Source organism: Pinus tabuliformis, chromosome 9 (genome assembly GCF_031772625.1).
Source record: "Pinus tabuliformis cultivar Carrire ecotype Pingquan chromosome 9, CPIR1, whole genome shotgun sequence".
Lineage (NCBI taxonomy): Eukaryota > Viridiplantae > Streptophyta > Pinopsida > Pinales > Pinaceae > Pinus > Pinus tabuliformis.
The window spans coordinates 1,423,159,007-1,423,184,196 of NC_142307.1; the positions used below are offsets into that span (position 1 = coordinate 1,423,159,007).

Consider the following 25,190-nt stretch of genomic DNA (forward strand, 5'->3'; position numbering starts at 1 on the left):
AGTGAGTGAGGTCAGTGGCCTCTACACAATTTTTGAAGGGAGTCAGTCTCGAGGTGACTGTTAGGTCCGACTATCCAGGTGGTCAGCATGGAAGTTGATTTGATTGCTTGCGGGCAGCAGAGCTTGAAAAGACTAACTTGGTGCTTCTGTGATGTTCTAGTTGACAGTCGATTGAGTTGAAAGTGGGGTGATGGTCTGGCTATCAGAGGGGAGTTTGGTCGTCAGAACTTCAGAAAAAATGACTGAGTGTGTGAACGATCGAAAGATGCATAGGTGATCATATGAACACACACTCACATGACTTGACGACGAAATGACCCAAACCATCCAGACACACATGTTCAAAATGACTGACCGACGGTGTAAGTGACAAGCGCAACACTCGTGAATGGCCATTCATTGATCGAGGCGACGCTTGCACGACAATGAATGTGACTCCGTGTGTGAGTGCGACAGATGTTTTCATAGCGAACACAACAAGCACATGCGAAGCAAAGACTTTGAGCATAACCAGAACATGGTCGAAAACATGACTTAAACATCAACATGCATAAACTTGAATGAAATGAAGAAGCAAGGCAGATGTAACGACTCACACGAGCTCACGGAGTGAACCGAGTGTGTGCAGCCATCAAGTGAAACACTCAAGGGAGGCTACGAAATTGGTGCAGGCCAAAATTTTGGAGGGTGGTTGTAGCCGCTACAACACAAGGTATACCATCCCACCATCAAATTGCTCATACACATATAAAAGCCAATGCAGATGGGAAGTGATATGGAAGGCAGATTTAGAGTGTACCAACCATTCTCTCTACATCCCATGAGTTATCAAAGCTACAACAAATGGATCTTCACCATCCTCTTGAGAATGTTTTTCAAATTCATCATCATAATCATTATTTTTTGTATTATTATTCTTCTTCCCTTCCTTACAATCCATTTTATAACGCCCTACTTTGCTACAGTTCCAACATTTCGCCTTAGATTTTCCAAGAGACGTTTTGTCTCCGGGGGGATTTGGATCTACCCTTTTCTCTCTTATTTTCTTTGCCATTAAATCTTCCATGAACAACAATTTAGAAGAATTCCACCTAAAGTCCTGTAAGCAAAGCAACCATGACATCATTGAGCATCAATGTCTTCGTTGTGCTTGGAATGGCCATTACCAGGTTGTCTCATGGATCTCGCAAAGAGTGCAAAAGGGTCATACAAGGATCCTGCCCATCAATGCTCACTCCAACTAAGATCAACTAAGTCACAATAGTATTTAATGTCGCACTGTTAAAATTTGAAAAGAACTCTACATGCTTAAATAAAATTTTAGGCCCAACCAAAATTATTAAATGTGTTTTGATTGGGATGTCAAATGTTTAAGATGTGCCCAAATGAAATTAATAAAAAATATAGCATTTCCCTCCTAACTTATGATGGGAATTAGAAAAGAATGGATAGTCTAGCTAATAAAGGAGATGGCCTTTCTGGGGTTAATTTTCCCTGAAACAGGACAAAGAATTTTAAGAATCACAAGTTTAAGTCACTAGAGTGCCCCAAGAATTGTCGTGAATCCATTTATGCATTCAAAAACTCATTGTTAAAAAACAAGAAATCACAATCTATTCATTAGTTAGGTAGCTTGAACCTTTTCCTTGAAACTTATAATTTTTGTGATGTTAACCACTTATGATAAAAAGTGAAGCAATAAATTTGTTTCCTCATAACTTGTTATTAGTTTCAATCATAAAATGATGGGTTACTTTCCTCATCAAGTAATGGGTTATTTTCCTTGTAACTTGTGGCTTTATCGAGATTACTCACCATTTCAATCATAAAATGATGAGTTACTTTCCTCATCACATAATGGGTTATTTTCCTTGTAACTTGTGGCTTTGTCGGGATTACTCACCTTTAAAGAAAAGTAAAGAAAAGAAATAAAATTGTTTAAGGTCCACGAGACTAAAACAAAGTTTTAGAGTTTGGATGAGAAAATAGATTTTGGCTTCACACAAATGGAGGTCCTTTCAAATATGAGTTCACTACCATGCCATGCCATGCCAGCCACTCAATTTAGCCACTAAAAGACTTCAAGAGAGCAACATGGTCATTGGCAGCAGCTGACATAATTTGGCATTAGCAGTAGCATGATCATCAGAGCACTCATTGAAGAGCCAAAGTATCAGGGTCTGCCCTTCTAATTCCTTTTACAGTTGAGGGTCGTACAATTTATCGCTCGGATTCCCTCTAAAATCATCATAAAGATATGTTGTCTCCCACTTGAAAACCGTGTTGGCTCTGTTCCAAAGCACTTTTCGTGAACTAAACCATGGATGTGCGCTCATCGTTATTGGTTCTTCATATACATGCTCTCTATCGATAATGTTAAAGTTGTTGTGTCCCCCCACCCTTATTTCCAAATACATTCTAGCATGCCTCTCAATTTATTCTATAATTATTACGAGTTTCGGTCTTCCAATTGCTTTTGGTCAGTACCGATGGAGAAGGGTTTTTTTCGTGTGAGTCACGTCTATGCTCCTTATGTTACTCTCACCTCCGATTTGGCAATCAACCCAGCAATATATATATATATATATATATATATATATATATATATATATATATATATATATATATATATATTTATATATACATATATATATATATATATACACACACACACACATATACATATACATATATGTGTGTGTGTGTGTGTGGCATGGGGCAGTAACTTCTTTGAAATAACATATCTATTAAAAAAAATTGAGCCACGTGATCCCAAAGCCTGTACCCTTTCACATCAATACCTAGATGATGAAGATACATTTCACTACCTTGTTATCCAACTTAGATCGACTTAGATCGACTTTTGTTATGCCTTGCCTTGCTACAGTTCCAATATTTTTCCTTGGATTTTCCAAGAGACTTTTTGTCTTTGAGAGGATTTGGATCTACCCTTTTCTCTCTTCTTCTCTTTGTCATTCAATCTTCCATGAACAATGATTGTAAAGCTTTCCACCTCAACTCCTATGAGTAAATCAACCACGACATCATTGAGCATCAATGTCTTTACTGTGGTTGGAATGGCCATTATTGGGTTGTCTCATGAATCTTGCAAAGAACACAAAAGGGTCACACAAGGATCCTCCCCATCAATGTTCACTCCAACTAAGATTAACTAGGTCACAATAGTATTGAATGTCATAGTGTTAAATTTCGAAAATAACTCTACATGCTAAAAGAACATTTTAGACCTAACCAAAATTATTAAATGTGTTTTGATTAGGATGTCAAATGTTTAAGACGTCCCCAAATGAAATTAATAAAACATATAGCATTTCCCTCAGAACTGATGATGGGAATTAGAAAAGAATGGATAGTGTAGCTAATATAGGAGATGGCCTTTTTGGGGTTGTTCTTTTGTGAAATAAGACAAAGGCTTTTAAGAATCACAAGTTTAAGTTACCAGAGTGCCCCAAGAATTTCCCTAAATCCATTTATGCATTCAAAAACTCATTGTTAAAAAAAAAGAAATAGCAATCTATTAGTTAGGTAAATTGAACCTTTTTCCTTGAAACTTATAATTTTTGTGATGTTTACCACTTATGATAAAAATCAATAAATTTGTTTCCAAGTAACTTGTGATATTTAATATTGTTATTCATTTCAATCATAAAATGATGATGGGTTACTTTCCTCATCACATGATGGGTTATTTTCCTTGTAACTTGTAGTTTTTTCCAGAATACTCACGTTTAGAGTTTGAATGAGAAAATGGATTTTGGCTCACTGACTGCCATGCCAGCTACTCAATAGAGGTCATTCATATATAAGATGACTGCCATGCCAGCCACTCAATTTATCCACTTCAAGATTCAAGAGAGAAACATGGTCATTGGTGCTAGCTGATATTGGCATGATCATCGAACCGATCATTAATAGAGGAAACATATCCCTTTTATGGTTGAGGGTCATACAATTTATCGCACGGATTCCTTCTCAAATAATCATAAAGACATGTTGTTGCGCCACTTGAAAATCATGTTGGCTCTATTCCAAAAGTACTTTTGGCGAACCAAACCATTGATTTGCACTCATCGTTATTGGTTTTTCATATTCATGCTCTCTACCAATAATGTGAATGTTGCATTGTCCCACAATTATTTCAAATACACGTTGCCTCTGTAATTATTACGAGGTTCGATGTTCCAATTGCTTTTGGTCAAAAAACGTTAGGTTTGGTTTGAAGAAAATGTATCCATGTCCTTATAGAATAATCATAAATGAATTGCACATAATACAAAGACTTAGAAATCAAAGGAACTATAACTAGACTGAATACATGCTAATGGATTAAGTCCAATGACCCATAAAAATTGTGAGAACTAGAATAAAAGTAAACATGGTTTAATTTTCCATACACTGCTGAGAGAAATCAAATTCAAGAGTACAATCATTCAGTGCATTGACAACATTTTTGTTTTTCAAGGAAAATAGGCCCTTCTCACCCATATGGCCCAGTCTCGGTGCCATATCATTAAATTATATATAGGTGAAATGCTTATCAAGTAAGAGATTCTTTAGGAGGTTTTAATTTTGAAGCTATAGACCATATAGCTCTCCTCACTACAAAAATAAAAGTTTTATTACACCGAATAATGCAAGCATGATATTGGATCAAAGTTCCTCCACAAACATTCTTCAAGAGTGCCATCGCTCCTTCATCCATCTTACACTTTATGTGAGAGACCACATCATTGATAGTAGTTATCATGTTAGGCCCAAAGCTTGCAAAACTCCATTAATCCCCTTTACTTTAGACTAGTGGAATCTTATCAAGACTCTACCATGGCCTACTATGCTAAGAGGAGAGCCATCATCATCAAGGTATACCATCTCACCATCAAATTTCTCATACACATGTAAAAGCCAATACCGATGGGAAGTGATATGGAAGGCAACTTTAGAGTCTACCAACTATGCTCTCTACATCCGATAAGTTGTCAAAGCTACAAAAAATGCATCTCCACCATCCTCTTGAGAATTATTTTCAGATTCATCATCATAATCATGATTTTCATTATTATTCTTCTTTTTCCCTTCCTTACAATCCATTTTGTAATGCCCTGCCTTGATACAGTTCCAATATTCTGCCTTGGATTTTCCAAGAGACTTTTTGTCTCTGAGAGGATTTGGATCTACCCTTTTCTCTATTCTTGTCTTTGTCTTTCAATCTTCCATGAACAAGGATTGAGAATCTTTCCACCTCAACTCCTATGAGTAAAGCAACCACGACATCATTAAGCAACAATGTCTTTACTGTGTTTGGAATGGCAATTATCATGTTGTCTCATGAATCTCGCAAAGAACACAGAAGGGTCATACAAAGATCCTCCCCATCAATGTTCACTCCAACTAAGATCAACTAGGTCACAATAGTATTGAATGTCATAGTGCTAAATTTTGAAAATAACTCTACATGCTAAAAGAACATTTTAGACCCAACCAAAATTATTAAATGTGTTTTGATCAGAATGTCAAATGTTTAAGATGTGCCCAAATGAAATTAATAAAAAATATAGAATTTCCCTCATAACTTATGATGGGAATTAGAAAATAATGGATAGTCTAGTTAATATAGGAGATGGCCTTTTGGGGTTGTTTTTCTGTGAAATAGGACAAATAATTTTAAGGATCATAAGTTTAAGTAACCATAGTGCCCCAAGAATTGCCCTAAATCCATTTATGCATTCAAAAACTCATTGCTGAAAACAAAAAATCACAATCAATTAGTTAGATAAATTGAACCTTTTTCCTTGAAACTTATAATTTTTGTGATGTTTACCACTTACGATAAAAAGCAATATCAATAAATGTTTTTCCTTGTAACTTGTGATATTTAATATTGTTATTCGTTTCAATCATAAAATGATGATTGGTTACTTTCCTCATCACATGACGGGTTATTTTCCCTGTAATTTATGGTTTTGTCCAGGTTACTCACCTTTAGAACGTGAATGAGAAAATGGATTTTGGCTCCCTGGCTGCCATGCCAGCTACTCAATAGAGGTCATTCATATATAATATGATTGCCATGACAGCCACTCAATTTAGCCACTTCAGGCTTCAAGAGAGCAACCTGGTCATTGGCAGCGGCTGACATTGGCATGATCATTGAGCCAATCATTAAAAGAGGAAAATTATTGCTTTTATGATTGAGGGTCGTACGATTTATAACACAGATTCCCTCTGAAATAATCATAAAAACATGTTGTCACCCACTTGAAAACCGTGTTGGCTCTATTCCAAAAGCACTTTTGGCGAACCAAACCATGGATGTGTGCTCATCGTTATTGGTTTTTCATATTCATGCTCTCTACGGATAATGTAAATGTTGCATTTTCCCACAGTTATTTCAAAACGGAGTAGTCTACCTAGGCGGAGGAATGGGCCGGTTTCCGTCACCGCCCGGAAAAACCTCCGGCTCCGGCCGCCAGAAATTCCTCCGCCCACCTCGGCCACCCGCCGCGAGCTCCGCCCAGTTCAATTTCGTAAACTTCCAGCTATTAACAAATGTGGTTGCGTGGCGCAATGGTAGCGCGCCTGACTGCAGAGTACAATGTTACGTGTTCGATTCACAAGGTTAGATATTTTTCCAACTCTCGCTAAACATTTGTTTTACGTCCCTGATTCATGGTCGCTCTGCTGTTCTGCCTCCTGAGTTTTTGGAGAAGGTGAAGGACAGAAGTTTCTTGGTGAGCTGGGCTCCTCAGATTAAAGTGCTCTCACATCCTTCAGTCGGAGGCTTTCTGACTCACAGTGGCTGGAACTCCACGCTGGAGAGCATATATGCAGGTGTGCCCATGATATCGTGGCCCTTCTTTGCAGAGCAGCAGACTAACAGGAGATTCGTTAGTGAAGTCTGGAAGATTGGGATGGAGATGAAAGAAGTTGTGAGGAGAGAAGATGTTGAGAAAATGGTGAGGATGTTGATGAGAGGGGAAGAAGGGCGGCAAATGAAGATGAGAATTGAGAGGTTGAGAGATGCGACGTTCAGAGCAGTGGGAAAAGGAGGATCTTCTTACACTAACATGGAAGAATTTGTTCAGAAATTGCAGAAAGGTCTCCCAATTATTTGATTCGATTTCTCCAGCTCGTGATCGCGTTGAATAATTCTTCTTGGGGTAGGCGGGTAGTTTATTTCAATGAAGGATTTGTTCGCGCGTAAAACGAATGTTTAGCGAGAGTTGGAAAAATATCTAACCTTGTGAATCGAACACGTAACATTGTACTCTGCAGTCAGGCGCGCTACCATTGCGCCACGCAACCACGTTTGTTAATAGCTGGAAGTTTACGAAATTGAACTGGGCGGAGCTCGCGGCGGCGCTGGGCGGAGCTCGCGGCGGGTGGCGGAGGTGGGCGGAGGAATTTCTGGCGGCCGGAGCCGGAGGTTTTTCCGGGCGGTGACGGAAACCGGCCCATTCCTCCGCCTAGGTAGACTACTCCTTTCAAAACACGTTCCCTCTGTAATTATTACGGGTTTCGGTGTTCCAAAGTCCAATTTCTTTTAGTCAGTACCGATGGAGAAGGTATTTTTTTTTTGTGTGAGTGGCGTCTATGCTCCTTTTATATATATATATATATATATATATATATATATATATATATATATATATATATATATCATGGCCTGCGCTCACTTACCACCATCCATTATTGCTTCTGCTAAGAATTTCTTCTCTAGGTCGACTCTCCTTAGTTTAATAACTCTTCATCAATGGTATATTCATCTGAAATATATATTTTGAGGCTTCATTTCTAATTTATGATGAGTTTAGTTCTCGCTTTCAAATTATTACTTCTCAATGGTATTTAACCAATGGAGAGAGGCTATGCACATTCCTTCAACTTGGTATAGTTAGGATTTGGAAACTATCTAATATAGCTCTCATATGCCCTAAGAGATAAGTGCTAAGTGTGGAAAATGGGGAGCACTTAGGCTCTATTACTTAGTGTTGACCTAACTTAATCATGTCCCTTTTTATTTCCTTTGAACAAGGTTTATGACTAGCTTATTTCCTCTTAGAATGGAAGTGTATATTATTATGGGAAGATATAGGTATCCAAACCTAGTGAAAATCATGGAAAATGAGGGACATGTAATGAGAAGAAGATTATTCTTCCTCGGTGACATGCGGCTTACATAAAATAGTAGAAAACGGTAAGCCTAAGGATTAAAGAAAGACACTCAAGCCAAACAATGTTGTATAAGGTCTTTAAAAAGATCATGGACCTGCAAAATGCTAGATCATAGGAGAAATATAGGGATGTCTCACAGAATGAATAATTTCTTATTGATAGTGATACATCAATAAAACATTTCAATCTTAGCATGAAATGATATAAAACCAACATGTGTTGCTAGAAGATTTCAATTTGAATGAAAAATGAGATAGAGCTAGCAAATATGACTAAAATAAGTTGATATAAGCACGAAATGAGATAGATCTGGCATGTATCACTAAAATATTTCAATCTGGTCTTGAAATGAGATGGGGTTAGCATGTATCCCTATAAGATTTTAATCTAACTATAAAACTAGATAGATCCAACATGTATCAATCAAAGATTTCAACCTAGTCATGAAATGGGATAGAGCCAACACATATCATTGGAAGATTTTGACTTGAGCATGAAATGATATAGAGCTAGAATCATCACTATAAGATTTTGATTTTGATCAAGAAATGAGTTTGAACCAGTGATGTATCACTTAGAAATTATGATTTGGTAGCAATACAAAATTTTCTAAGCCAATGATATATTGCTTGAAAAAATCAATCGAAGGTTGATAAAGGAATTATCCACCCTCAAGCTCACGTCCTAACAGAACATTTACATGTATTGTGATTGCAAGGAAATTATCACCATCGTATATTTAATACACATAATGATCTGATTTGGGTCTCATAAATTAGACCAACCAAATGTCAGTGGAATTCCATTTTGCAACCAATTGTGCCTTGTACTTTCCAACACTACCATATAAGTTAAATTTTTTTTTAACCACCCATCTACGTCCAATAGGATTATGTGCATGAAGAAATGGGACTAGGCCCATTGCATCATTATTTTTAAGTGCAACCATTTCCGCATCTATCTTTGGTTCCTCTCTTTCAAAGTTATGGGCTCATTAGTGGTAGAAACTGAACCACAGATACATGTTAAATTAGAAGGACTATAAATATACCTCTATGTTTCCTCCTTAAGGTTTGAGATGGAGTTTCATCCTCCTCTTCCAAACCCTTTAAACGCTCCTACTCATCTTGTTTACTTCCTATTTCATCTTTCTTGTTCTTGGGTTCTAGCTAAACCACTAAGTTCTTCTGATCCCTTTCTAGATAAACCACCATGGCATGGGGCAGTAAAATAACATATCTATTAAAAAATATTCAGCCACATGATCCCAAAGCCTGTACCCGTTCACATCAATACCTAGATGATGAAGATACATTTCACTACCTTGTTGTCCAACTTAGATCGACTTTCGATAAGCACATGAGCATATGGCTCACAACTGAAAATGTGAAGATAGTGAAGTGTGGGATTATTAGGACGTTCTAATTTTGAAGTTATAGGTCATATGCCTCTCCTCACGACATAAATAAAAGTTTTATTACACCGAATAATGCAAGCATGAGATTGGATCAAAGTTCCTCCAAAAACACCCTTCGAGAATGTCATCACTCCTTGAGCCATCTTACACCTTACATGAGAGAAAAGAAGCTAGGAACCACATCATTCATAGTAGGTATCATGTTAGGCCCAACTTGCAAAACTCCACTAATCTCCTTTCCTCTAGGATAGTGGAATCTTATCAAGACTCTATCATGGCCTACTATGCTAAGAGTAGAGCCATAATCATCAAGGTATACCATCCCACCATCAAATTTCTCATACACATATAAAAGCTAATGCCGATGGGAAGTGATATGGAAGGCGGCTTTAGAGTGTACCAACCATGCTCTCTACATCCCATGAGTTATCAAAGCTACAACAAATGCATCTCCACCATCCTCTTGAGAATGTTTTTCAGATTCATCATCATAATCATTATTTTTTGTATTATTATTATTCTCCTTCCCTTCCTTCCAAGCCATTTTATAACGCCCTACCTTGCTACAGTTCCAACATTTTGCCTTAGATTTTCCAAGAGACCTTTTGTCTCCGGGAGGATTTGGATCTACCTTTTTTTCTGTTCTTGTCTTTGTTGTTAAATCTTCCATGAACAACAATTTAGAAGCATTCCACCTCAAGTCTTGTAAGCAAAGCAACCACGACATCATTGAGCATCAATGTCTTCGTTGTGCTTGGAATGGCCATTACCAGGTTGTCTCATGAATCTCGCAAGGATCCTCCCCATCAATGCTCACTCCAACTAAGATCAACTAAGTCACAATAGTATCAAATGTCGTAGTGTTAAAATTTGAAAAGAACTCTACATGCTAAAGAACATTTTAGACCCAACCAAAATTATTAAATGTGTTTTGATTAGGATGTCAAATGTTTAAGATGTGCCCAAATGAAATTAATAAATAGTATAGCATTTCCCTCATAACTTATGATGGGAAATAGAAAAAGAATGGATAATCTAGCTAATATAGGAGATGACCTTTTTGGGGTTGAATTTCTGTGAAATAGAACAAGAGATGACTTTTTTGGGGTTGATTTTATGTGAAATAGGACAAAGACTTTTAAGAATCACAAGTTTAAGTTACCAAAGTACCCCAAGAATTACCCTAAATCCATTTACGCATTCAAAAACTCATTGTTAAAAACAAAAAATCACAATTTATTAGTTAGATAGTTGTGATGTTTACAACTCAATAAATTTGTTTCCCACTAACTTGTGATATTTAATATTGTTATTGATTTCAATTAATAAATAATGATGGGTTACTTTTCTCATCGCATGATGGGTTGGGTTATTTTCCTTGTAACTCGTGGTTTTGTCCTGATTACTCACGTTTAGAGTGTGAATGAGAAAATGGATTTTGGCTCCCTGACTGCCATGCCAGCCACTCAATTTAGCCACTCCACGCTTCAAGAGAGTAACGTGGTCATTGTCCGCGGCGGACATTGGCATGATCATCAAGCCAATCATTAAAAGAGGCAACGTATTCCTTTTACGGTTGAGGATCGTACGATTTATCATTCCCTCTGGAATAATCGTAAAAACAAAAGACAGGTTGTCGCCCACTCGAAAACCGTGCTGGCTCTGTTCCCAAAGCACTTTTGGCGAACCAAACCATCGTTATGGAGTCGTCTATCGAGGCAGAGGCCAAGGAATTGACGGATAGCGAAAAGGGTTCGGAATTTAGGTAAAAAATTTTAGAAAATATTGTAGAGGCAGTGTTTGAATCGTATTTTTATGGTGTAAATGGATTCAGCACCATCAAAAACGTCTACTACAACTAAAATTTTGAAGTCTAACAACTATAACTTGGATTTACAAAAATACTTGCCGGATTTTCTCTAAATATGACCAGAATTTCCATAGTTTTCCAGATAATTCCTCCGGTTAATTAGACTACTGCCATCTTTATTGGTTTTTCATATTCATGCTCTCCACCCATAATGTGAAAGTTGCATTGTCCCCTCTGTAATTATTACGGGTTTCGGTGTTCCAAATTCCAATTGTTTTTGGTCAGTACCGATGGAGAAGATATTTTTTTACTGGGTCATGTAGGGGAGAGATTCCTAATGTTGTGCAGGGACCAGTAGTTGATATAATACTGGTCCCACCAAACCACCAATGATTAAGACTTTTGAAACCAAAATTTAGACAGAAATAAATAACATTATGTATAAATAAGTATTAAATTATGTCCAAAAATCACCCATACATTGACTGGGCCCACAACTGTCCATAAATAGTATTTTACTACTTAATATTGCAAAACATATTGACCCAAGTAGAAAACAGCTAGAGCCATAAAGGCTTCCAAACTGGTCTATTCCAGAAGTACAAAACAGCAGTCACTTCAACCCCCACTCATCAGAACTGCAACTTTGCATCCCAAATAAATATGCCTACCTGCACATAACAAAAGGAATGTATGTCAGCATAACTGCTGTGTTGTTCAACAGCTAAACACCCTATGTTCAATAAATGACACCCAACCCAATAACAATTAAATCCACTTTGTTCAATAAATGACACCCAACCCAATAACAATTAAATCCACTTTGTTCAATAAATGATACCCAGACCCAATAACTGCAATAAATGACACCCATCTCACTCTATTTCTCATTAAAACAGATCAAAGCACATGGATCAACAAATAAACAATTCCCAACCATTAGATCACATCAAATTAAATCCATACCACACATTCAAAATGAAGCCATTGCAATCCATGTGCATCCATGTCCACCAATTAAAATCAAGTCCCCAAAACTATAAAAGAAGTCCACCCACTGTTGAAGTTCATCTTATGCTTTCAAACTATTCAGCAAACTTGAAGACAACATCACAAAACAGTGGCCAATATATTCAAGTTAGTTATATGAATTACAACTCATTCTTCTTACAGTTCTGTTTTCATTGTTTTCATTTATCAGATTTCTTACATTACAGTTCTGTCCATAGGGTGACAGTTAACCTATACAGTTACAGTTAACCTTTTTTATACAGAGTTTATGTATGTGTTCTAGCTTATTATATCATCAGCTTCATAGTGATTACAGCTTACATATCACAGAGGTTACGTATGTCGTGTTAGTACTGTAGTCATAGCTTGTTTACTTTACAGGAATTGAACCTTAGCTTACACCTTAGCTTACAGGAATTGAGCGAGCGATTATTATGGCTTGGGTTCTATGCAGAATGAGTTAAAACATAGAGCAAATAAGTGAATTTCTACTACTGGTGAATGGACCATAGAACTGTAAGATTTTAGATAATGAGAAAACACAATTATAAGTAACATAGCAGATGACCGTCTTATTGGCCTTCATATCTTTTCACCTCGTTGAGCTCGAGACCTTAGGGTATGGAGAGCCCGAGCCATACGAAGTTGTAAAAGTTGGACCAAAGGAATGGGGATTTACATAACTCAGCTCTGTAAATTAAGTCACAGATAATGGAGAGAAATCTTGGAGCAGAGATTGTTCTTCACAATATTCAAAATAACTAAATAAATTATATGAAAAATATAAAAAATAAATGACTGCAATGAAACTCGATTAAACTGAAGTAAAACCGATTGTCTATGACACCTAGGAGACCATAGAATCAAATGTAATAGTGATTACAGCTTACATATCACAGAGGTTACGTATGTCGTGTTAGTACTGTAGTCATAGCCAATAGCTAATCACTGGAAGAAGAAACATGACTCGCTATCCTTCCAAGCAAGCAATCCCCACATCCCTTCCTGTTCCTTATATAGTTTCATCTCCCTAGCCATATCCAATCGGAGACCGAGTCTAACCTTGAATAGCATCAGAATCAAAGCCAGCATTCGAACCATTTCCAGCCCAAGATTGATGCAATGCAAAAAAAGGTAGGTAGTAAAAAGGCAGTTAGTACTGTAGTCATAGCTTGTTTAGCTTACAGGAATTGAAGCTTAGCTTACAGGAATTGAGCGATTATTATGGCTTGGGTTCTATGCAGAATGAGTTAAAACATAGAACAAAAACGAATTGTAACTTTAATGACTCTGATAAACTTAGTAATTTTTCACATATTTTCAGACCTTGACAATCATCATTGAAACATCACATTGAAACATAATCGAAAGACATTGAAACATAATCGAAAGACATGTATTTTCAGAAGCATGAAGCTATTGAGAAAGCAAAAATTTTGATATTGAGTCGAAAGAATGCAAATAAGTGAATTTCTACTACTGATGAATGGACCATAGAACTGAGGAATGGTTTCTTAGAATGGAAGCCCGAGCGGATGACCATTTCTCTTTATTGGATTAGATGACTGTAAGATTTGAGATAATGAGAAAACACAATTAGGTAAACAAGCATGGTTAGAAAGAGTCATATGTAACTACTGTGTTCTAATTGCATAACTACTGTGTTCTAATACATAATCAATACATATGGATACACTGTAATCACTGTATATGTATATCCTAATGTAATACATATGGATAGACTGTAATCACTGTATACGCATATCCTAATGTAACAAGCTCTGTTTCCTCATTACTTTGATTTCCATGGTTCTACTTATGGCACTGATTCAACCATTAGTAATGATTACACTCTACTCTATAAGGTAAGTACATATTGAATAGACCTACTTATTACCTGTATTCCCTAATCTTTAACAGATATAAGGAGAATGACGTAATTCATACATGTTTACATACCTCATTGGTTTAGCTGTATAAAGCTGTTGAAAGTAAATGGAAAATGATATATGAAAACAGTGACATACATGTTGATAATTTCCTGTAATAGAGGAAAAGTATTTTTGCAGAAGTAATAAAGCATAATTTGACATATATTCTAATGTCTAAATGCACCATACATGTTGATAATTTCCTGTAATAGAGAAAAAGTAATTTTTGCAGAAGTAATAAAGCATAATTTGACATATATTCTAATGTCTAAATGCATGCAATAATTTTACAGGTTGTTGCATCTATGGCAAAAGGAAGTTACTCTGCTCGTACAAGGAGAAGTGGTAGGAGAGTGACAAGGGGTGCGCAGCTGCGATGCACATCGTCCGATGATGACAGGCCAGCTGATGTCAATGCCGACAATGCACCAGGGAACATTGTTGAAAATGACCATGTGACAGCCGCTGATGTTAACACAGCATCAGCCACAGAACCACCATCAACAACAGTCCAAGGGGCAAGCTCAACTAAAAAGATCAGTGCTATAAGAGGATGGACAAAAGAACAAATGTTAGTTGCAATTGACGACATAGAGTTTAATGGATACTCAGTTCGGGCATCTGCAAAAAAACATGGTATTCCTCCCTCATCAATACATTATTGGATAAATGGACTGACTCATACAAAACGTAGAGGGCCTCTTACAGTTATGACTGAGGAGGAGGAGGCCGAGGTGATTGAGTGGTGTAAAGAGATGGCCCAACTGGGACATGGGCTAGAGTTGATACAACTCAAATCAACAGTTGCTCAAATCTGTCAAGGGAGGCCAAACCCATTCAAAGATGGGTTTCCTGGTAAATCATGGTGGTTTGGGTTTAAAAAAAGGCATCCAGAACTTGTATTGCGTACTGCTGAGGGCCTTGACAGAGACAGAGCATTAAATTTGCGCCCTGCAGTTGTGCAAAAATTCTATGACACACTTTCTAGTGCTTACGATAAACATTCTTATGGAGCAGACCATATATGGAACTGTGATGAAACAGGTTTACAGGCAGGGAGGAATTGTGGCATGCAGGTAATTGCCAAGAGAGGGAGCCGAAATGTGCCAAAGATTTTGCCCAAGAGCAGGGAGTGGATAACTATTTTATGTTGTGTTAATGCAATTGGTACTTCAATCCCAGGATTTTATCTATTCAAAGGTAAAAATCAACTGAAAAACTATATACAGAACTGTGAACCAGGTGCATGCATGGCTGCACATCCCCATGCATGGATGACTAAAGAACTGTTTCTAAGTTGGCTTTTTCACTTTGCTGCATCGGTACCAGGTGGCGTCTCGCCTAATAACAGACACCTTTTGATATTAGATGGCCATGGGAGCCACATGGCTGTACAAACAATTGAGGAAGCAAACAATTTAGGCATCGACCTGTTGACATTGCCCGCTCATACCACTCATAGGCTGCAACCCCTTGATGTTAGTGTGTTTGGCCCTTTCAAGAACTATTTCAGGTCGGAGCGTGCTGCATGGATGGCAAAGAATCCAGGGGTTGAGGTGAAAAGGTTTGAGCTAGCAGAGCTTGCAAGTAAAGCTTTTAAAAGGGCTTTGACACCATCAAATATCAAGGCTGGCTTTAGGAGGACAGGAATCTGGCCACTGAACTATGATGCTCTTATGCATGATACTGGTTGTAGCCAAGCGTTTCATGTGGATGGTCAGGAAGAAGGGAATGTCCAAACAAGTGTTGAAGTGCAAGAAGTAGATGACCAAGATGATGTTGTTGCAGCTGGCAATATGATTTCCCTGTCTCAAGGACACTTATATGCTGAAGATGATGAAACTGTATGTGAAACACAATATAACAATGAACAAATTCCTAGTAACATGGAGATTGTTCCACCAACTCAAGAAAATGAAATTCCTGTTGCTGATATTGCTAATGATATTGTTGAACATGCAGTTGACAATGACCAATTGACATTGCCAAGCCAAGTAACCCCACCTTCATGGCTAGCAGAAGAAATGATCAATATGAATGCACATAGTGTCTCAGCAACCAATGAAGAAAGCATGAACATGCCCTCACAACCAGTAGAATTGAACAGTGAAATTGTTCATTTTTTTGTGGACAATAGATCAATGGAAGAAGATGAAGGACATAATGAGGCATCAAATGAAGATAATGATATGGTTCAATCAGTTCCAACAGATACTGAAAGGGAAGTACCAAGCAATGACATGCAGGTGGGAGGGGTGGAGAAGACACTTGGACGGTTCCTAAAGCTACCAGTAGAGAGAGTATCAATGAAAAAAAATCAAGGTGCACCAGGTAGTCTTCGTCTGGGCCGAAGCTCACAGTTACTCACCTCAGAGGACTATATAAACCTGTTAGTTGAGTCAGAAAAAAAGAAATTTGAAATGCAAGAATTAAAACAGAAAAAGAAGGATATAGTCAAGGAGAAGAAGGCAGCAAGGATTGTTGCAGCACAACGTCGAGCAGAAGAACGGATTGAAAGAGATAAAGCAAGGAAAGTTAAGGACCAACAAAAGCAAATGGCAAGACAGGAAAAGGAAAAACGAAAGGCACAACAAATGCTTGAAAAGGAACAAGGGATGATCAACGATACAAGAATAGCTGATGAAACCAGGATTATTTCAAACTCATTGGACTCCATTGCAGACAATACACCATTATTCCAAGATCTCATAAACATTCAAGTGCCCCACTATCAAACTGAGGGTTTAACCACTTGCCTTGTTCCTACCAGAGCTGGTGTCAATTCTCTGTATGCTCATTACACACCTCCACTTAATGCAGGGGTCAGTAGGGAAAATGTGAGGTATGGGTACTCAGTACCTCCATGGTTGGAAGCTGCAAATTGGAATCAATCATATGGCATCAATCAACCATTTCCTAATCAGCCCTTGACTGGTAGGCCAACCTACCTGGCTCAAGAAGGTAACTCGGGGAGTTTTGGCACTCAAGATTCTCAGGGCCATAAAGAATAGGGGTGCCATATGTTTTTGGTTCTAACCACATTATGATGTGGATTTTGGATAGATTGTATCTTTTTCTTGGCACAGAAACATTTTGGCTTACAACACTAGATTGTATCTTTTTCTTGTCACAAAAATATTTTGGCTTAGAACACTAGATTGTATCTTTTTCTTGTCCTAAGAAACATTTTGGCTAACAACCTAGTAGTGATTTCTTGTGGCAACCTAACTGTGTGTTGATAAGAAATGTTCAATGGAATATGTCTTTCTGTAAAATATTAATTATGATAAAACTATTTCTATAAGTTATTCTGTGCACCCTCCCCGCCACGTCAGAAAACCACGCGTAAAAGCACATGGAGCCGGTACAACACCTGTCCACCATGGAGCTCATGTGTTGGCCATCATATCATTGCATAAAACTTTGTGTTCGCGCCATTTCACAGGTTTGTTTGGGGTCATTGCTGCGATGTTTGGGGATTCAATAATAACATTTCAAGTTGCATATGAAAAAGGCTAAATATAGAAATCAAATGACCAGACAATCTTATTATGATTGAGAGCACTCATTATCAAGTTGAGTATGAAAAAGGCTAAATACAGAAATCAATGAGGAGGCAATCTACCTCATAATAAGTTTTATTAAATGTGAAAAAGCCACTAATAATTTTATTGATTGAGGGGACACTTGAGAAATTGAGAGCACTCATTATCAAGTTGCATATGAAAAAGGCTAAATATAGAAATCAAATGACCAGACAATCTTATTATGATTGAGAGCACTCATTATCAAGTTGAGTATGAAAAAGGCTAAATACAGAAATCAATGAGGAGGCAATGTACCTCATAATAAGTTTTATTAAATGTGAAAAAGCCACTAATAATTTTATTCATTGAGGGGACACTTGAGAAATTGAGAGCACTCATTATCAAGTTGCTCTCATTATCAAGTTGAGCATGAAAAAGGCTAAATAAGTGGACCGTTATCTAAAGGAACATCATTCAACTTGATAGCTCATGCTTCAACCATAATGCTTACAAAGCAATTTCTACCCATTGTATTCTGTAATAGCTAGTCAGTGAACCCCAAGACGGGTTGGAAACAGAGACTACGTCAGATATTCACACAATGAGTAAACTATTATATCATATACTAATTTACATTAGAACTTTGAAGTGAACATCTGAATCAGAGGGACCTAGGAATAAGTCATATTTGCTCATTTACATGATCCACATCCTTAATTAAATTAAAATGAACAGTAAGGCCACTGAATGTGCAAGACCCATTCTTGGGAGCAATTGGAGGGATGACCTTGTTCGCTGGAAGTGAAGGAGGGAGAAGTATAGCTTTGTCCACTCAACTCCCTCACAATCAGATGGAAACCCTGAGACAGATACTCTTGATCATCCCGTATTGAACATTCTTTCGATTTCTATATGTGGTTCCATATTAATATGTCTCGGTTCTTCTACTTAGTGGACAGTTCACACCTCAATGGCTCAATGGCTAGACAGTTCGCACCTCAATGGCTCAATGGCTTTTCATGTGGTCAATAAATTTTGACATCAGATGTTAGGAGAGATGGGTTTGACACTCAACCCATTAATCTTTGGATGATCTTTTCTCTAAGAGCATTTTATACATTGTATTTTTTATGCCTTCGATCTCAACATTGAAGGCATCAAATTTTCAGCACTGTACAAAGCTCTAAACTCACTTATGGCTCCAATAAGTGGACCGTTATCAAAAGGAACATCATTCAACTTGATAGCTCATGCTTCAACCATAATGCTTACAAAGCAATTTCTACCCATTGTATTCTGTAATAGCTAGTCAGTGAACCCTAAGACGGGCTGGAAACAGAGACTACTTCAGATATTCACACAATGAGTAAACTATTATATCATATACTAATTTACATTAGAACTTTGAAGTGAACAACTGAATCAGCGGGACCTAGGAATAAGTCATATTTGCTCATTTACATGATCCACGTCCTTAATTAAATTAAAATGAAAAGTCACTGATACAGTAAGGTTTTATCGTTGGAGCCCGAGAAGGGTTAGTTATTGAAATGCATTTTATGTATGAGAACATAATTCATTACTAAAAATATTTATTCTCTTATCTCTGTAACCATCAGTAACCGGTTTTGGAATCGACTGTAAAATGTGTGAACTTTTTTTTTCAGAGAAAAAAGCATCACAGATTATATTGACAATATAAAAAACATCATAAGATACAAAAGGGTGGCATATGACAGCCACTGTCCGAGACATCTCGAGGAAAGGAAAATGTCAGAGGTCCGAAAACATATACATCAGGTTCAGGAAAATAGCAAAAAGCATCAAAATTAATAACCAGGAGTAACAAATTCCAAAAACGAACAAGACTTCTCTTCCTCCATAGTTAAATAACTGCAATGGTAGACTTATACTGCCCCATACATATGGCCATTAAAGAATTTGTTATTTTCAGCGCAACCAAAAAAAACTCCAAATTTGCTTAAACTGTAAATATACTCAAATTAGTCAATTGTGAGCAGCGTCAACATGGAAACAAAAAGGACTGTGTATACAGGATATCCATATTGCAAAACATATACATCAGGTTCAGGAAAATAGCAAAAACACCAAAATTAATAAGTAGGAGTAACAAATTCCAGAGACGAACAGGACTTCTCTTCCTCCATAGTTAAATAACTGCAATGGTAGCCCATACATATGGCCATTAAAGAATTTGTTATTTTCAGCGCAACAAAAAAAACCCCATATTTGCTTAAACTATAAATATACTCAAATCAGTCAATTGAGAGCAACGTCAGCATGGAAACAAAAAGGACTGTGTATACAGGATATCCATATTGCAAAACATAGCAAAAAGCACCAAAATTAATAACCAGGAGTAACAAATTCCAACAAATTCCAAAAACGAACAGGACTTCTCTTCCTCCATAGTTAAATAACTGCAATGGTAGACTTACACTGCCCCATACATATGGCCATTAAAGAATTTGTTATTTTCAGCGCAACCAAACAAACCCCAAATTTGCTTAAACTGTAAATATACTCAAATTAGTCAATTGAGAGCAGCGACAGAGGGTTTCGAGGCTTCATTTCAAATACAAAAAGTGAAGTTCCTGACAGAAGCTTTCACGGACGAGGAGAAGATAAGTTATGCAAGTCAATTGAGAGCAGCGACAGAGGGTTTAGAGGGTTCGTTTGGGGTCATTGCTGCGATGTAGGAGTTTCCCTTTGTATTTCTGCTCGGGGGCCGAGGGCACGGGACGGCCGAGGAGCACGGGACGGCCTTGGATAGCACCGAAAACAGCAAAAATAACAGCGAGGGCACGGGACGGCCGAGGATAGCACGGGACGGCCTAGGATAGCACCGAAAACAACAAAAATAACAGCGAGGGCACCGGACGGCCGAGGATAGCATGGGACGACCTAGGATAACAGCGAAAACAACGAAATTTCAGATAAACCCTAAACCTTCAACAACAAACAGCTCAAAATATCCCATAAACCCTAAACCTTCAACAACAAACAGCTCAAAATATCCCATAAACCCTAAACCCTCGGAAAAAAATCCTCCAAAAAATGCCATAAAATGCCATAAAAGTTTACAAAATATCCAAAAATAGAGATGTTGTGTTGAAAAACACAGAGAATGCTGGTAGGATTAAAATCCTACCGGGTACATGGTCGCCGACCTCCCCCACCTTCCCTGGAGCTCGCCAGACCTTCTCCACACCTGCAACGACCTTCTGCACACCTGCAACGAGAAGAAAAATATATATTAGGGAACAGAAAACCACAAAAACACCACCACAAAACAGCAAATTAACAGCAAAACACCATTTGACCTCGAGCTCAGTAAAACAGCGACCGACTCCTCCCCAAACAACAAAATCGTCGAATAAGACCAGCAATAGAGAAATGCTAAACAACTGGCATTCCAGAACGACCAAGAACTCCAGGCGGAAAAGCACAAGAAAAGCAGAAGCGTTGTGCCAACCACAAACCCTGAAACTCCAGCAAACATTCGCACCAGCACCTGCATACCAGGCGAAGCGCGCAGGTCCACAAACCCTGTCAACCGAACAAACGCCTCAAACAGCACACGAATAAACGACGAAGTGCGCAGGTTCCGGGGCCGTCCCGTGCCATAATCGGCGGGGGGCTTCGCCCAACAACCGGCCCCGAGCAGAAACACAAAGGGAAACTCATACATCGCAGCAATGACCCCAAACGAACCTGTGAAATGGCGCGAACACAAAGATTTATGGGTTGATAAGGTAGCCAACACATGGAGCTCCACGGTGGACATGTGTCGTACCGGCTCCATGTGCTTTTACGCGTGGTTATTTGACGTGGCGGGGAGGGCGCACATGTAATGGCGACCCTCCCCTAATGAGGTGAAGGGGTTGCTGGGAAAATCATAGAAATTAGGGTCGTACTCAGAGAAAATTTGGTAAAGATTTTGTAAATCCAAATTATTTTGGTTAAACTTCAAAATTTTGAAATTTGTTTACCCTATTCCAATCAGATATTTTTTTTACTGAATCATATCATAAGATGAAAAATTACTCAGAAAATCATAAAAATTCGATAAAAAAATTTGATAAAAATTTTGTAAATCCAAATTATTCTGGTTAAACTTCAAAATTTTAAAATTTTTTTTACCCCAATTGCGATCACTCTTACCCATCCTGCCCATTCCTCATTCCTCCTCCGCCTCGTTGCCCATTCCTCCTCCGCGTCGACTCCTTTTTTCCGCGTCAGTCGCGTCTATGCTCCTTACGTTACTCTCACCCGCGATTTGGCAATCAACCCAGCTATATATATATATATCCTAGCCTGCGCCCACTGTAAGATTTATACATATTAATCTTAGCCTGCGCTCACTTACCACCATCCATTACCACCGTCCATTAAGATTTTTGCTTGACCCAGTAATCGGTTCATGGCAATGGGGAAGGGTTATTCACTACTTTGCCCATTCCTTTTGGTTTTACTCATTCGTGTTTTGCAAGCTTCTCATCATGAGTGGGATGAAGCTACTTTGTCGACTCTCAGAGTATCAAAATCCAGTTCCCTGGCGGCTCACAAAGCATCAAAATCCAGTTCCTTGGCGCCCAGAGAAACTTATAGAACAGCGTATCATTTTCAGCCCGTTAAACATTGGATGAATGGTATATAATTTTATTTGTTTTGTATGTTTTTATTTTTTCCATCTGCAGAAATTTTAATCATGAACTTGGGATTTCCTGTCACTAATGTGTCTGATTGTGCGTGCGTGATGGGCGTTGCGGCAAATTACTCTGAAGATCCAAATGGTGAGTATAAGAAATGAATTTCAAAATGACGTGAAAGCTGCGTTTTCCCTGAACAAGCTACTATTTTACCTAGGATGTAATGAAAATGCGTGTCCTTTGCCTTGGGAAGAAGTGTGGATTAGAGCAGGCTTAATATGTATGCATGATCTGCTGTAGATGCCAGGAAGAGGATTTTATGTGACAGATAATTAAATAACTTGCACTGTAATGATTTTGAATCGCAGCGCCATTGTTCTACAAGGGCTACTATCATCTGTTCTACCAATATAATCCCAAGTCGGTTGTGTGGGGACTCATCATGTGGGGGCATGCAGTTTCAAGAGATCTGGTAAATTGGGTACACTTGGCTGGTGCAACTATATACCCTGATGAATGGTATGATGCCAATGGAGCCTGGTCTGGATCTGCCACTTTCCTACACAAAGGGGGCCCTCCCGTAATCTTATACACAGGATGCAACAATGCCTCGGAACAAGTTCAACCCATGGCTGTTCCCAAGGACCCATCGGATCCTTTGCTGCGCGAGTGGAAGAAGATCCCGCAGAATCCCATCATGCTGCCTATTGGCATCAACGCCAGTTCCTTTAGAGATCCAACGACGGCATGGTTGGGATCAGACCAAAGATGGCGAGTCCTGGTGGGCGGCAAAAGGGATAAGAATAAAGTGGGAATGGCATTGCTGTACAGAAGCAAAGATTTCGTTAAATGGGTGAAAGCCAAACATCCGCTGCACTCGGCCAGGCATACTGGAATGTGGGAGTGCCCTGATTTCTACCCGGTGTCCCTCTATGGCAGTCATGGCCTTGACACCTCAAGCACGGGTCCCTCTGTGAAGCACGTTCTCAAGAACAGTTTAGACAATACCAAAGTGGACTACTATACAGTGGGCCATTACTTGCCTCAGTTGGACAGATATCTCCCCGACAATGGATCTGTCGAGGGCCCCAATGGTCTTAGGTATGACTACGGTAAATTTTATGCGTCCAAGACCTTTTTCGACGATAACAAGTCCCGTAGGATTCTGTGGGGTTGGATCAACGAATCCGACAGCTTGGCGGATGACCTCAACAAAGGATGGGCTTCCCTTCAGGTATCTATATTATCCTAATTCTTACCTGATCTGCTCTGTTTCTGCTTGGTGCATCATAATACTAGGTGCTGTTTGATGTGCAGGCGATTCCTAGGGTTGTGCGGCTTGATCCTCTTACCAGGAGAAGCCTAGTTCAGTGGCCAGTGTCAGAGCTTGAATCTTTGCGCGAGCATAATATAAGGAAGGACCACGTTGTTTTGGAAAGAGAATCGGTAATGAAGGTGGAGGGATTCAACTCAGGAGCGGCGCAGGTAATAGACATTACGAAAATTAATATCTAATTAGATATTGTTAAGATTATAAGAATGGATATATGTGTGTGTCGGATTGCATTGAAGAATGCGATGAATATAAGCACACTATATGCATACGTGATTGCATTGCATTGCAGGTGGACGTGGAGGTAGAGTTTGAGTTGGGAGGCGACTATGAAACAGTGGAGGAGTTGGAGGGAATGACAGCTCAAAGCTTGTGCAGTCGCGGGGGAAACAACAATACGAGGGGATTCGGGTTGATGGTGTTGGCATCTGATGATCTCAAAGAGAGGAGCGCTGTCTTCTTCAAGATTTTCAAGGGCAGACTTCATGGCAATGTCCACAGAAAGGTGGTCTTGTGCGTGGATCAGAGCAGGTGCAGCGGGCCTATATTTAATATCAAAATTATTGATCATATATTAACTGATCAGGCGTATATTTAATAACAAATTTCACTTAATTGTAATTGTAATTTGAATGAAAATATATTGTGCTGAGGTCAGGTCTACGCTGCAACTGGATGTGGATAAGACGAGCTATGGAGGATTTGTGAGCGTGACGCCCCACCAACGGTCGCTATCGCTTAGAGTATTGGTAAGAACTGTGTAGCCAATTTTCAATCAAAGCTGAGGTTAGCATTAATGGAATTGGAGTGGAGGGATTGATTACTATTCATGTGTGCGCAGGTTGATCACTCAATCGTGGAGAGTTTTGCAGAGGGAGGGAGAACATGCATTACGTCGAGGAGTTATCCGATGATGGCGGTTAATGAGAAAGTTCATCTCTTCGTCTTTAATTATGACAAATCGCCCCTCCTCCTCCGTCGACTCTCCGCCTGGCATATGAAAACTGCCACCCAAGTATACCAATCCAAGTGAAGTGAATTGTGATGTGGTTGTTTCTCTGTCAAGAGTTGGGCCAAATTCACCTTAGTGCAACCGCCTGGCCTTGGCTTGTGATTGTGTGATCACAGTTTTCTTATATTACCGACCTATGTTACATGATCAGAATTTTTAAAATAAATAATGTTTTAGGGCAGTCAATGATATCATCGTCTGCATGGCATGGCATACTGAATCGTGATGTGGATGTTTCCAGCTCGATATGGTGTGTTCATGTGGATTATAATTATGATTTATG

The 25,190-nt window shown here is 38.6% G+C and overlaps 1 protein-coding gene and 1 long non-coding RNA gene across 2 annotated transcripts; one reads left to right on the forward strand and one right to left on the reverse strand.

Moving 5' to 3' along the window:
• Nucleotides 1–11,813: 11,813 nt before the first annotated feature.
• Nucleotides 11,814–21,144, reverse strand: LOC149153879 (uncharacterized). The gene is made up of 2 exons (XR_016263506.1): nt 21,062–21,144; nt 11,814–12,091 (listed from the first exon to the last, which is right to left on the reverse strand). It is a non-coding gene; the product is annotated as an uncharacterized LOC149153879 (long non-coding RNA).
• A 1,189-nt stretch (nt 21,145–22,333) lies between these two features.
• On the forward strand, nt 22,334–24,928 carry LOC149153880 (beta-fructofuranosidase, cell wall isozyme-like). The gene is made up of 7 exons (XM_089443957.1): nt 22,334–22,562; nt 22,698–22,706; nt 22,931–23,796; nt 23,880–24,047; nt 24,188–24,426; nt 24,554–24,644; nt 24,737–24,928. The coding sequence occupies exons 1-7, from the start codon at nt 22,334–22,336 to the stop codon at nt 24,926–24,928; spliced, it is 1,794 nt and encodes a 597-aa protein (XP_089300083.1).
• Nucleotides 24,929–25,190: the final 262 nt, after the last annotated feature.